General features: G+C 37.4%; 1 protein-coding gene across 3 annotated transcripts in view; it reads left to right on the forward strand.

The window, feature by feature from the left end:
- The window catches only part of FIRRM (FIGNL1 interacting regulator of recombination and mitosis), a 44,281-nt gene that overhangs the window by 10,951 nt on the left and 20,175 nt on the right, over window positions 1–13,155 (forward strand). For all 3 annotated transcript variants that reach the window (XM_084753497.1, XM_084753498.1, XM_084753499.1), the window contains 5 exons: window positions 475–613; window positions 7,531–7,611; window positions 8,996–9,060; window positions 12,237–12,385; window positions 12,631–12,745. In XM_084753497.1, the coding sequence (XP_084609623.1) occupies window positions 475–613; window positions 7,531–7,611; window positions 8,996–9,060; window positions 12,237–12,385; window positions 12,631–12,745 (549 nt within the window). The remainder of the gene's footprint in view (window positions 1–474; window positions 614–7,530; window positions 7,612–8,995; window positions 9,061–12,236; window positions 12,386–12,630; window positions 12,746–13,155) is intronic.

The following is a 13,155-nucleotide window of genomic DNA, read 5'->3' on the forward strand; positions in this document are numbered from 1 at the left end:
ACAGCCTGTCCCTCTGCAAAGGCTGTTTCTCTCCCCCGCTTTACACTGTAAGCTCCTGCTTATCCTTAGCTCCAAGATGCAGCATTAATAGTCTTGTAACATTTTTTCATAGTACATAGGATTTTTCTCAGCATTTATCACAACTAATTATTCTGTTCTTACAGTTATTTAACATTCTTATATTAGACCATATATTCCTTATAGACAGGAAAAAAATTATGTTCATTTGATTTTTTTTTTTTATCTTCAAGACCTAGCATATTGCTTGCCAAATAGAGAAGACCAATTAATATTTTACAAAGACAAAAATTTAGCCACTAACTTCAAAGGTAAAGTTGACACATCTTAATTGTACCATGTCTAATATAACATTATGTTGTTGAAAATGTTTTATAAAGTTCTATGGGCCTGAGTTGATTAATCTGCTCACTCGTCATTTCTGGTGATTTTATTCATCTGCTTTTATTCGTTTAGGCAGAGCCTCAAACACCAGTCGGTCATAAAGAAACAGTTGAAGCACAAAGAGATAATTTCCAGCTTGTGTGAAGACATTCTTTTCTCCTTTCATTCTTGTTTGCAGTTAGCTGAGCAGATGACACAGCCAGTTGCACAGGTAAAATGTAGTCCTAACGACACTGCAAAGGGGAATTTTTATTATTTTGACAGTTAATTGAATCTTATTTGAGTATATAAAGTAAAGTTTAGGGTTTTAATTATTTTCTTTTTAAAAATCTGTAGAATTATTTACAGCTCAGATTCTGTAACCAGAACACAGTATTATAATATTAAGTCCTTTCATTTACTATGGCATTTACCTACCTATCACCTCCACATTCTTAGTTGGCCAGAGCATTCTCCTCAGAATCTTTTGTTCTTTTCTTCCCTAGAACAGTTACTGTTCTGTGTTTTACATTTATTTAAGGTCTTCCTAATGCATACATTGTCAGCCTTTCTGTCACCAATGTATTACAACTTCTGGCAGTATGTATGTGTGTGCTTATTTTAAAATTGGTAGATACATTTCTGGTGATTTCAATAAATTACAGTGGATGTGGTGTCTTTATGAATTCGTATGTTCTAAACATGTAGAGCAGGGTTGTTGGAACTTACAGCTCATCTTCCTATAAACACATTATGCACAGTGACTTTTAGACTAACAAAATTTATTTGAATATCCCTGAGTTACATGGTCAGTAGACCCAGGAACTATTATAGGAAGTGAGTTGATCATTTCTTCCCAGGCGGCAGTATTACAGCTCCTTCTCCTGTAGACCTACAGCTGACAGAAGAGTTCTTGCGTGTGTGTGCTTCCCCATCCCAGCCTTGGGGATAAAGGGTAGAGTTTAGTTCAAGTTCCCAGACTAGTGGCAACTGCTGCTAGAACAGGGATCATCTGGAAGTGCAGATTAGCGCAGTGTAGAACATTGGAAAGGAGTTCTGAGACACACAAAGGGAAGGAGAGTTGTAAGAAGAGGGTCACATTTTGTTTTGTTTTGTTTTGTTGTTTATCTTCTGTTTTTCTTTCTCCTTTTAGATGCCTTTGTTCCTCCTTTTTGTTTTCACACTTCCTGGTTCCCTTTCTGCTTCCCAGGACCTTGGTGATAGGAGAGATTACTTGTTGAATATCTGCATTAATGCCAGAGAACTTGTCGTCCCCCCGCCTTGCACCTTAGCATATAGACCAGTGTTTCTCAACCTGTGGGTTAAACAACCCTTTCACAGAGGTCACCTAAGACCACTGGAAAACAGATATTTACATTTCGATTCATAACAGTAGCAAAATCACAGTTATAAAGTAGCATCAAAGTATATTTTTATGGTTGGGGTCACTTTGCAGCAGGAGGAACTGTATTAAAGGATCTCTGTGTTAGGAAGGTTGAGAATCACTGATGCACACCAATCTTCAGTCTCAGACTTTGCAGCTTCCTTTTTGCTTGATGCCACAGACTCACTAACTGGTAGTTCAGGAGTAAAATTAGGTTCCTGGTCAGGGGACAGGAAGAACCCAAAGATTAGTATAGCCTGTAGTATTAGCAAGCTGAAAGAAAGTCTGGTTCCTAGCTGGAGTAGCTATTTGCTTGTATGAAAATGAGGGCATTAAATAGAAAGTTTCTCAACCAAATTCTCATGTTGTGACTTAGCTGTGCAAATTTTAGGCTAATATTGTGACCAGCTCCATTCACTAACTAAATGAAAGGGAGTTGTGCGATAGTTTGTATGTCTCCAGTGTTTCACTCTCTACAGTCTGCAGTGCCCTCTGCTGTTCACTATTGATATTTAGGAGGTTTTCCTTCTGCAACAGAATACCTAGAACATAGTCATTTGGAGATAACAACAATCCATTTCTCACAGTTCTCAACTCGGAAGTCCAAGATCAAATCATACGCAGATGTATGGTGAGGATCTGTTCTCAGCTCAAAAGATATTACCTTGTTGCATTCTCATGTGGTAAAAGAGCTAAGACCTCCCCCCCCCACCGCAACCACCCCTCCCACTCCTTCTCCTTCCCCCTCCAGCCTCTATTTATAAGGACACTCAGCTCAGTTAGGAGGTAACCACTTCCTCAAAGGCCCAAGCTCTTAATACTAGGTATGTACTGAGCATGCAGTTCCAGCATAGGTTGGCCTGGCACCAACGTTTAGACCAGTACCTTGCTTTCTGAAGTGTTGCAGTAAAGCCAGTGAATTTAATTCTTAAGTGTAGGATGCAGATATATTAGTCTCTGTTTTCCTGGGCCTGCTATTAACAAACCAAACCAAACCGAGTAGCTTAAAACAGCAGAAAATTAATCTCTTCACAATATTAAGGTCGAGTGGCAATAGGGACATGTTCTATCCAGGGAAAATCTATACTGTGCCTTTCTCTTAGCTTCTGGTGTTGCTGGCAAACTTGGCATTCCTCAGTGTACATATCTAGATTCCAGTCTCTGTACTGCCTTCATATGATATTCTTCTCCATGTCTCCCCACCTAAGTCACCAGTCTCAAAAAGCCAAAAGAAAAATACACCAATTATATGACAGTGGTAAGGGTGGCCCTAGGTCTGGTGTGGATTAGATTTACCTAATTATGCCTAAAAGGACCCTATCTCCAAAAGACTGAAGTTCATTTTAAAAGTTACAAAAATTGGAATACACATAAAAGTGGAAGAGAGAATTAACCCCTCCTGGTTGTGCTCCGACCTCCTCACACTCACTGTGCATTATGCATACCCCACTACTCCCCCAGAGTAAATTTTTTTAAAGAACAGATAAAAGATGAATCTACACTAATGTCAACTTTTATCAGCAGTACATATTTTCTTAGCAACTTGGCACCACCAAGAAAGCTGGGTAAAGTGCTTGCTTTACCCAGTCTCCATGATTTTTCTTGTACTCACAGATAAGCACTAGGGGGACTTGGAATATTAAACACATGAGTGGTTCCTTAAACAAAGGGATGAATAACCTGCTACCTGCCCAGAAGGCTGGGAGGGCACTTGGCTGGGTTAATAGCCTGGTGACCTTTGTGCTATCTATGTGGTCCAGATCCTCCCCCAGACCCTTATAAGCTTGCTTTTCTTGGCCAATCTCTAGAACCCACCTTTATAGAAGGTGTCACATGAACTTTACAAAGAGATTTAATGTGGTCACATGGATCTTTATTTAGCTTACTTTGTTCCTCAAGGAGATTTGTATAAGTTTTGTGTAAGTCTCATTGTACACACAGTATTGAGTTAAGTATCACCAGGAACAATTCCCCCAAATTGTGCTGTGCTTAAATGTCCCTAAAATAAATTACTTAGGAGACTCCCAATGTTTGAATATATACACGTTATTTAGCTGTGTTGACTGAACTACCATTTTGCCTCCTGCAGTTTCAGAAACCCCCCCCCCCCCCCGGAGAAAACAGTCTGTGTGTGTTCTATTTCCCTCTTCTTGATGATGCCAAGTTGCTAAGGGAATCTGTACTGATGCTAAAAGCTGACATTAGTGTATATCATCTTTAATCTCTGTCCTTTAAAAAAACAAAACAAAACACTCTCCTAGAATATGGCCTGTAATAAAATCCTATCTCCTACTTCCCTTGGGGACCTTTCAGTGAGAATTATCCTCAAATCCTTCTCCTTTCCTTATGATCTCTACTGCTTACCCATATTGCCAGGAGCATTTATTTGTTTATTATGTATCTTTATTCTTCTCCCATACAATATACTGACTGTAGTTTTGCCTCCTTCCCTTTCTCCCAGTCCCTTCCCCTCCCCAGACCCACTCCTCTTCTATTTCCCTTCAAAATATTTTTGAGGATTAAAAGGATCTCTCTCCTCAAGAGGGTAGACACGATCAAATCATAGAAATATCACTCAGAAATCTATGAATATAAATAAAATATTGATAACTTAAACATGAGCAAAACAGATTAGATACATAGGTGACTAATAAGCATAGGAAAAGATTCACAACACTATAAATTAATCTATAGCTCCACTTTATCAAGATTCCAAGAACTTTAAAAATAGTATTCAAGCACCTAGGGAGATGGTAAAGAGTTAGCCATGCAAGCATTAGGACCTGTGGCTGAATCCTTGGGCTCCACATTAAAAGCAATCAGGAACAGAAATTATCTCTGTTCTTTAAAAAAAAAATTACTCTGGGGAGAGTAGTGGGCATGCATCAAGCAAAGCATGTGTGTGGAGGTCAGAGGATCTCTCAGACTCAGAACTCAGGGTTGTGTGGCCAGTACCTCTATCTGCTGAGTCTCTTCAGTCTTATTCTCTGTGTTTACTTTCAAAGCACCGTGTAACAAAGTTCATGCTCGTAGTATAAAAGAAAGGTGAGCTTCTTTACACAGATTCCACTACAGAAAACTGTTTCCATTAATGGATAGCTTATATTTTGATTAGATTAAATTAGGATTTAGCCATATTAGGAAAAGAACCAAACATAGTGAGTTAACATTAACGTTAAAGTAGGTTATTATCATGTGAAATAATTCTCAACATTAAAGATAATTTGCTTGACTGTACTACAGAGCAACAGTAATTAAAACAGCATGGTACTGGCACAGCAATAGGCTGGTGGATCAGTGGAATCAAATTGAAGCCCCTGAGATGAATCCATACACATTTGGTCACTTGAATTTTCATAAAGAAGCCAAATCTATTCAGTGGAAAAATGATAGCATCTTCAACAAATGGTGCTGGTCTAACTGGATATCTACATGTAGAAAAATGCTATAGACCCATATTTGTCACCTTGCACAAAACTCAAGTCCAAATGGATTAAAGACCTCAACATAAAACCAGAGACATTAAATCGGTTAGAGGAAATAGTGGGGAAGAGCTTGGAACACATTGGCACAGGAGACAACTTCCTGAACAGAATACCAACAGCCCAGGCCTTAAGGTCAACAATTAATAAATGGGACCTCATGAGGCTGAGAAGCTTCTGTAAAGCAGGAGACACAGTCAACAGAACAAAACGACAGCCTACAGACTGGGAAAAGACTTTCACCAACCCTTCATCTGACAAAAGGTCTAATATCCAAAATATACAAAGAACTCAAGAAATTAAACACCACCAAACCAAATAACCCAATTAAGAAATGGGGCTCAGAACTAAACAGAGAATTCTCAACAGAGGAATATCAAATGGCTGAGAAACATTGAAAGAAATGCTCAATGTCTTTAGTTATCAGAGAAATGCAAATCAAAACGACTCTGAGATTCCATCTTACACCCATCAGAATGGCTAAAATCAAAAACTCAAATGACACCACATGTTGGCGAGGATGTGGAGAGAGAGGAACACTCCTTCACTGCTGGTGGGAATGCAAACTGGTACAACCACTTTGGAAAGCAATCTGACGTTTTCTCAGAAAAATGGGAATAGGACTTCCTCAAGACCCAGCTATCCCACTCCTTGGAATATACCCAGAAAATGCCCTAACACACAACAGGGACATATGCTCAACCATGTTCATAGCTGCTTTATACATAATAGCCAGAGCATGGAAACAGCCTAAGTGTCCCTCAGTAGAAGAATGGACTAAGAAACTGTGGTACATTTACACTGTGGAGTACTACTCAGCTATTAAAAACAAGGAATTCCTGAAATTTGTGGACAAATGGATTGACCTAGAAATTATCATAATGAGTGAGTTCACCCAGAAGCAAAAAGAGACAAACGGTATATACTCACTTATATCAAAACACTAGTCCAAGGGATACGTCCCATGAAAAACTTTACTTACCAAGAAAGTGGGTCAGAGGAGAGAACATCCTATTGAGACTTTAGGCGAGAGTAGCATGGAAGAATGGGGAAATAGTAGGACCCACAGGGTGCTGGAAACCTACAAGAAGAACTTTATGACAGGCAGATCTGGGTCCTGGGGTCCTCCTCAAACTAAGGCACCAGCCAAGGAGAAATAGGCAGTAAACTTCGAACTCCTACCAAGACCTAGCCGACGAACACGATATTCTCCACCGTTGAGTGGAGAGTGAGATCTGACTCTAACATGAACTCTAGTGCCCCTTTTCTGACCACGTCCCCTGGGTGGGGAGGCCTGGTGGCACTCAGAGGAAGGATAGCAAGTTACCAAGAAGAGACTCGATAATCTTAGAGCATATATAGGAGGTGGAAGTCTCCCTCAATCACAGACATAGGGGAGGGGAGAAGGGGGGAAGTGGGAGGGAGGGAAGAATGGGAGGAAACAGGGGAAGGGCTAACAATCAAGATGTAATATGAATAAATTAATAAAAAAATGGTAAAAAAAAAAAAAAAAGAAAGGAAAAAAAAGATAATTTGCTTGATTTAACTTAATGGTGCTAAATTAAAACTATCCATGCTTGAGATTTTTTGTGTCACAGTATATTTGCCCTGTTCTTCATACTTATGGGATTACAGTATATTAATATGCCATTAATATTTTTAATCACTGCGTGATGGATGCTTGGCTCACTTCAGTTCAAAACCATTGCATAGTGTGTAGATCTAGAAAAAAGTTGCTAGCCAAAGAATTTTTAACAGCGTAACTCCTGAGATAAAAAGAACAGTATTTTATGCTTCCATCAGCCATTAGAGAAAGTACTTATTAACCCACTTTCCCCCCAGCTCACGAATACTGTATATCATGTCCCTTTAAGCTTTGCTAGTCAAATAGCCATCAATCCTTCTCTTTCCCAAGATACATAACTAGGTTGTAGTTTCTCAGTGTTATTCATTGGCTGTTTGCATCCTCTTTTCTCCCTGTTGCTTCTTCTTTTACCTTTTACATATCAGTCACTTTCTTCTTGTGATTAATTTGATCTCTGTATAGCAAGGAACTATAATAAATTAGTTACATTTCACTTTCAAATCAATACGATTATAAGAATGCAGAATATAATTTATAAAATATCACTTGTTAACTGGTAGGAACAAAACAATACAAAGAGTAATATGTTTTCATGAAAAATTCTATAATCACTTTGTTTTTTAAGTTGTTTTAGAAAATTTGTCTCATTTACAGGTTCAACTAATTTTACATTATTATACTATTTCTTTGTGGAACAGGATAATGCTGACTACAGATTATTTCTGAAAACACTCAAAGTGTGTCGTTTCTTTGCTAACTCCCTTTTACGCTACACTAAGGTAAGGCTCTTTTAAAAAAATACTTAAATGCAGAACAAACATAAATTTTAAATTGTCCTTCTGTGTATGGGTAGGTGGGCTTGGATGTATGTGTATACGTGAGGCCAGTGGTGTGTCTTCTGTTTCTCTCCACACTGTTTAATGAAGCAAGGTCTCTCATGGAATCTGTAGCTCACCATTTTTGGTATACTTGCCAGTGAGCTTCTGGAATTTGCTTAGCTATACCTCCCAGTGCTGGGGATACAGTATGGTGTGCTGTAACTGGCTTTTATGTGGGTGCTATACGTTCAAACTTGTCCCTTTGCTTTCATAGCAAGTACTTTTACCCACTGAGCCATCTCCCTGTTTGGCTTGCGAATTTTCATCATGCATGCCCAGACCAGTTCATTTGAATATATTTCTGAAGTTCATTTAGAAGATCTTATGGTTTAATACTATGTATTGTTTCTGTTATATTATTTGTATTGTTATGTCATTATTGGTATGTTCCTTTACTTTTCTGAAAATTATTTCCATAAATTAAATAATTTTTATAAGCATAATTCAATTTGAAGAAAATAACTTAGTTTGTGTTTAAATCTATTTACAAGTTATTTCTACCACATTTCTTATTTGCTTCAACTTTAAATGTTCAAATCCTTCACATTCAACACACACACACACACACACACACACACACACACACTTATAATTGGTATTTTCAGAATAACTTATATTTGAAATTATAAGAATAGGATAAATAAGTTATCAAAGATTGGAAAGATGGACAGTGAAAGGGACATTTATTAATAGATATTAATGATTTTTTAAAAAACTATTACCTATTAAAAATTTTAATTCAGCTCACTTTCACTCTGCAGTAATTTTTCCTATCCTCCTCCCACTTTTGTGGAACTTCTTCCCAAGTCCCTTATGACTTTGACGTCTTTCATTTTGTCTTTGTTTTTAAACAGAGCCTTTTTTAGGTTTTGAAATTTTGTTTTGTTTTGTTTTTTGTTTTTTTCTTCTACCATCTCCCTCTTCCCAGGTCCTCTTACCTCCCTGGCCACCCAACTTTGTTTATTCTCTCTCTTAACAACAAATAAACAAAACCAAACCAACCTCCTCCCCAAAAATCAAACAAACAAGTGAAAGATCAGTAATACAAAAAAATAACAAAACTAGACAGAAGAGTGGTCCTCAGTAAGTGACAGGTGCTAATTGTGGGTGATGGGTAGCTCTAACAGTTAGAAGCTTGGATGCTTAGCTCCTACTCTACTCCCATGTAAGCTTTCTTTTTGTATTTGATTATGGCAGGTCCAAGTTTTATTCTGTATGTTATGGGAGGGGGTGAATAGAAAGTCATGTCACATACAAAGAATAAATAGAATTTCTTTATTTTTAGGAATTTTTTCATTTCCTGCCTGATTCTTGCTATGTTTTGCACCAGCTTTATCTTCAGATACACAGGTAAAAGGAGTACCTTATGGTTAGTAAAATGTGATGGTTCTACTTCTTTCAGATAAATATAAATGTTTATCTTAATGTTCAGTAAAGTTTTACCTACTTGCTTAAAATGCTGGCAGATAGAAGCTTTTGAAGGATACAGTCCATGTTAGCTTTACTTAGTTAACTCATTCCTTACAATGACCAATAAATAATTGATACAGTGATAAATACCAAAGCACTTATTTGTATATAGTTGTGTTATTATATATTATATATAACAGGTGTAATAGATATACATATACAAATTATTATATATATAAAATGTGTGTTTGCTTTGTTTTTATTTTTTGTATAGGTTAATGCCATGAAATGAAATGACTTTGTGTGTGTGTGCGCGCATGTAGTGTATTTCAGTAATGAGTAAGACTCGTGCTAAGATGTGGTATTTTAAACTTTATCCTCTAATGTTTTACTAGGAACATCCCTAAGGAAGAAGTACAAAAGCAGATAGACATTGATAGGTGAAAAAAAAAAGTGCTGAGATTCAGGAAGGTTTACTAGGACACGGGATAGTAGAAGAGCCTGTCCTTGTGATATTTAAGTTAATTTTATGTGCTTGTGTGTGGTATGTACATGCCATGGTGTGTGTGTGTGTGTGTGTGTGTGTGTGTGTGTGTGTGTGTGTGTGTGTGTGTGTGTTAGGGTTCAGAGTGTAACTTTCAGAGGAGTTGTCTCTTCCACCATATGGTCTTAGGGATCAAATTCAAGTACTTGGGCTCAGCTTCAGGTGCCCTTATCCACTGAGCCATATTGCTGGCCATAAAATTTTATTTTTGCTTCAGTATAAAAGTAAGCATAATTCTGTATGTGCTGAAGAAATTTTTCAGCTGTCAGTTTTCTCATCTGGAAATTGAGATAATAGTAGCACCTGCTTCAGGGGCTTTGTTTTGATTATGGTAACTTGTATAGAGTGCCTGATGAGCTACACTTACTTTCTTGCCTCTCTGGCAAGAGCTAAATTTAATACCAAAGCCTGACATCTGTCAGTTCATTGTCCAACAGTCCTAAGCTTCTGTCCCCAACACTTTTTTGTTCCCTGATGTTAATTAATAATTCTTTTTGTCACCAAGAAAAATGTAAGCAGTTAGAAGAGAGCCTATATATACTCTCCGCATACATGTATTTAGGCCCTTAGTAATTCCCTTACTGCATGAATTAATTCTGCATGTGCTCTGGATGTTGTTTTATATGCTAAGGCAACTCCTGAAGGTAGTCTCTTTCTCTTTTGTAACATCAGCCTGCCCTCTCTATTGGATCAATTTCATGTGTATGTACCACATGGTACTATTTTCCCCATTTCAGTACAGAGCAATCTCTGGATTCTACATCCTTTTCCAGATATGCTCTCACTTCTCATTACGTTCCAATCCTCACATGACTTCAGTGAACTTCCTGTTCATTTTCCTTGATTATTTTTTCTTTATAGCACTTAATTAACATCTGTTATAGTAGACCCTACAATTCATGAGGAATATATTTAAAGACATACAGTTGTTACTGGAAAGATAAGAAGTATTAAATTGTCTACTATGTTTTCTTATACATACATATGTAAATACATACCTTAATACAGTTTGTATGTAATAAGAAAAGAGAACCACTCTAATAATGTATTGTAAGAATTGTGTGAATTGATCTGTCTCTCCCAAAATATTTTACTTTACTATATATAGTTACCCTTTTGATATGAGATGACTGAATGTCTTGTATATTAGTGAATTGAGGTGAATGACAGAATCATTGTGGTATGGTATTCGGTTACTGTGTAAAAGTTACTTGAAAACTAGTACTGCCATACATCAGCAGTGGAGTTGATGATGGAGAAGCTGCCAAGTAAACCAAGGATGGCTAATGTGTGCAGCAAAGCCACACTGGACAAGGGGGTGCTGCATCACAGGCGGTGGGAGCAGGGTGGTACGAAATCTCGTGTCTCTAAGAACCGCACACAACTAAGGAATTTTTTCTCTGCATTTTAGTGTTTTTATGTAGTTGGAATCAGGAAATTAAAATCTTAGTAAGACTGCTGTACAAGTTTACTTTTTGCTTCACTGCCCCCTCTCATTAAACAGTAAACTACGTAAAGGACAGTGTTTCTATATTCTGTTTCGTACTACAAAAGTACCTTCTCCTCAGACAATGCATCCTGATACATAGACTTGTGAAATCATATATAAATACGTCGTGTGATTTAAAAAGAAAATATTTAACCCAGCAGTTGTTGTGGAGTTCCATTATACCTGTATTTTATTTTATTCATCTTAACGATCACACATCTTGTTACTCAAGGAGAGTCAGATAAATGAACAATATGACACCGATAACTGGCTGTATGTGAAATAGTGCTTTTCTTTGTCACACTAGGTATTTCTTAGATGCATTCTCTTAAATGTTATGTGTTAGGCAGTTTGCTTGTAATTGTTACACTTACCATAATTAAATATCAAGTAACTGCTAAACTGTTGAGTACACATTTTATTTTATATAGGTTTTAATTGAAGTTTAAACTCCATTACTGAGACATTTCTATGAAAGTCTTTTTAACACCCTTTAGTGTTTCTATATTGTTTATTTCTTTAAAAGCTTTAGTTTCTAGGAAACATTAGCTTGTAGTAATTCAGCATTTACCTATCTTTCTTTGTTCTTATTGTTGGTTTTTGGTTTTTTCAAAACAGGGTTTCTCTGTGTAGCCTTGGCTCTCCTGGACTCACTTTGTAGACCAGGCTGGCCTCAAACTCACAGAGATTTACCTGCTTCTGCCTCTCTTAAGTGATGGGATTAAAGGTATATGCCACCATGCCTGGCTCAGACCTGTCTTTTAGCGTAGTTTTTACTAGTTGATTTAATATTTATATGCTTATATATATATACTTAAGGACACCACCACAAGAAGGTATTGAAATACCTCAAAGTAGTACTATATTTCTCTAGAAATATTTTATCTATAGAATTATAGCTGTGTTATTTACTTTATAAATCTTCATATATGTCTGCTGTCAATTCAGTACTTTGAGCTTTTTTCCTATAACATATGTCCTTCACTTTATGCTTTTTCACTGTGACATGAGCTTGTAATACATATATATCTATCTAAATCTACAAAGTGGCTATTTAATGAATGAGGTTTTTCACCTTTGCAGCGAGTTTCTTTCAAGCCTATATGCTGCTAGGATTCCCGAAGCACAGCAGGAGGAAATAGCAAGTGCTTTCCTTGTGATACTGGATGCACTCATCAGTCAGCTGCTCAAATCCCAGCCTTTTGTGCAGGCAGTTTTGGCTAGTAAACTCGGTAAGCTTCGAAACATCTAAACCATCTACTTTATTATGGCATGTCAGATAGGATTGTTTGCCTTTTAGCAATCACTATTTTGTGTTAAAAGTTTTTATTTATAATTTATTGTACTTTATTGAGATATTATCTATTAAGTCATAACTCTACTTCCTTTGTATAAAATTATCAAGTTCTTGCTGAACACACTGGATATGTTGTTTACCAATTGTTTTAACTTAATGTATGACTTTATTACTGAAAAGACCTGCCCAGTGAACTGCAGCTCCCACAAGTCCTGCTTCTGGTTGTCATCATGGATAAGCTGCCCTCCCAGCCTGAGGATGTACAGACCCTGTGGTGCACAAAAGATACAACTAGGTGACATTTTGTTTATATCTAATCATATTGCCAGTGGCTTAGGTGTCCCTATTATTTGAAATGGCCTCCCATTTATCAAGCAGCCTTGGCCTATCAAGTTGCAGTAAGACTAGGCGCATCGTCTTTTGAGGCTAGATGAGGCATCCCAGTAGGAAGAAACGTCCCAAAGGCAGGCAACGGCCCCTGCCACCATTGTTGTGAGTCCCACATGAAGACCAAACTTCACAGCTGTTAGATATGTGCAGAGTGCCTAAGTCAGTCCCATGCATGCTACCTGTTTGGAGGTTCAGTCACTGAGCTCCTGTGGGCCCAGGTTAGTTGATTCTGTAGGTTTTCTTGTGGTATCCTTGACCTACAGTCCTTCCTCCTTCTCTTCTGCAGGATCCCCCAAGCTCTGCCTAATATTTGGC

This window comes from Acomys minous, assembly GCF_964271855.1.
Source record: "Acomys minous genome assembly, chromosome: 1".
NCBI lineage: Eukaryota > Metazoa > Chordata > Mammalia > Rodentia > Muridae > Acomys > Acomys minous.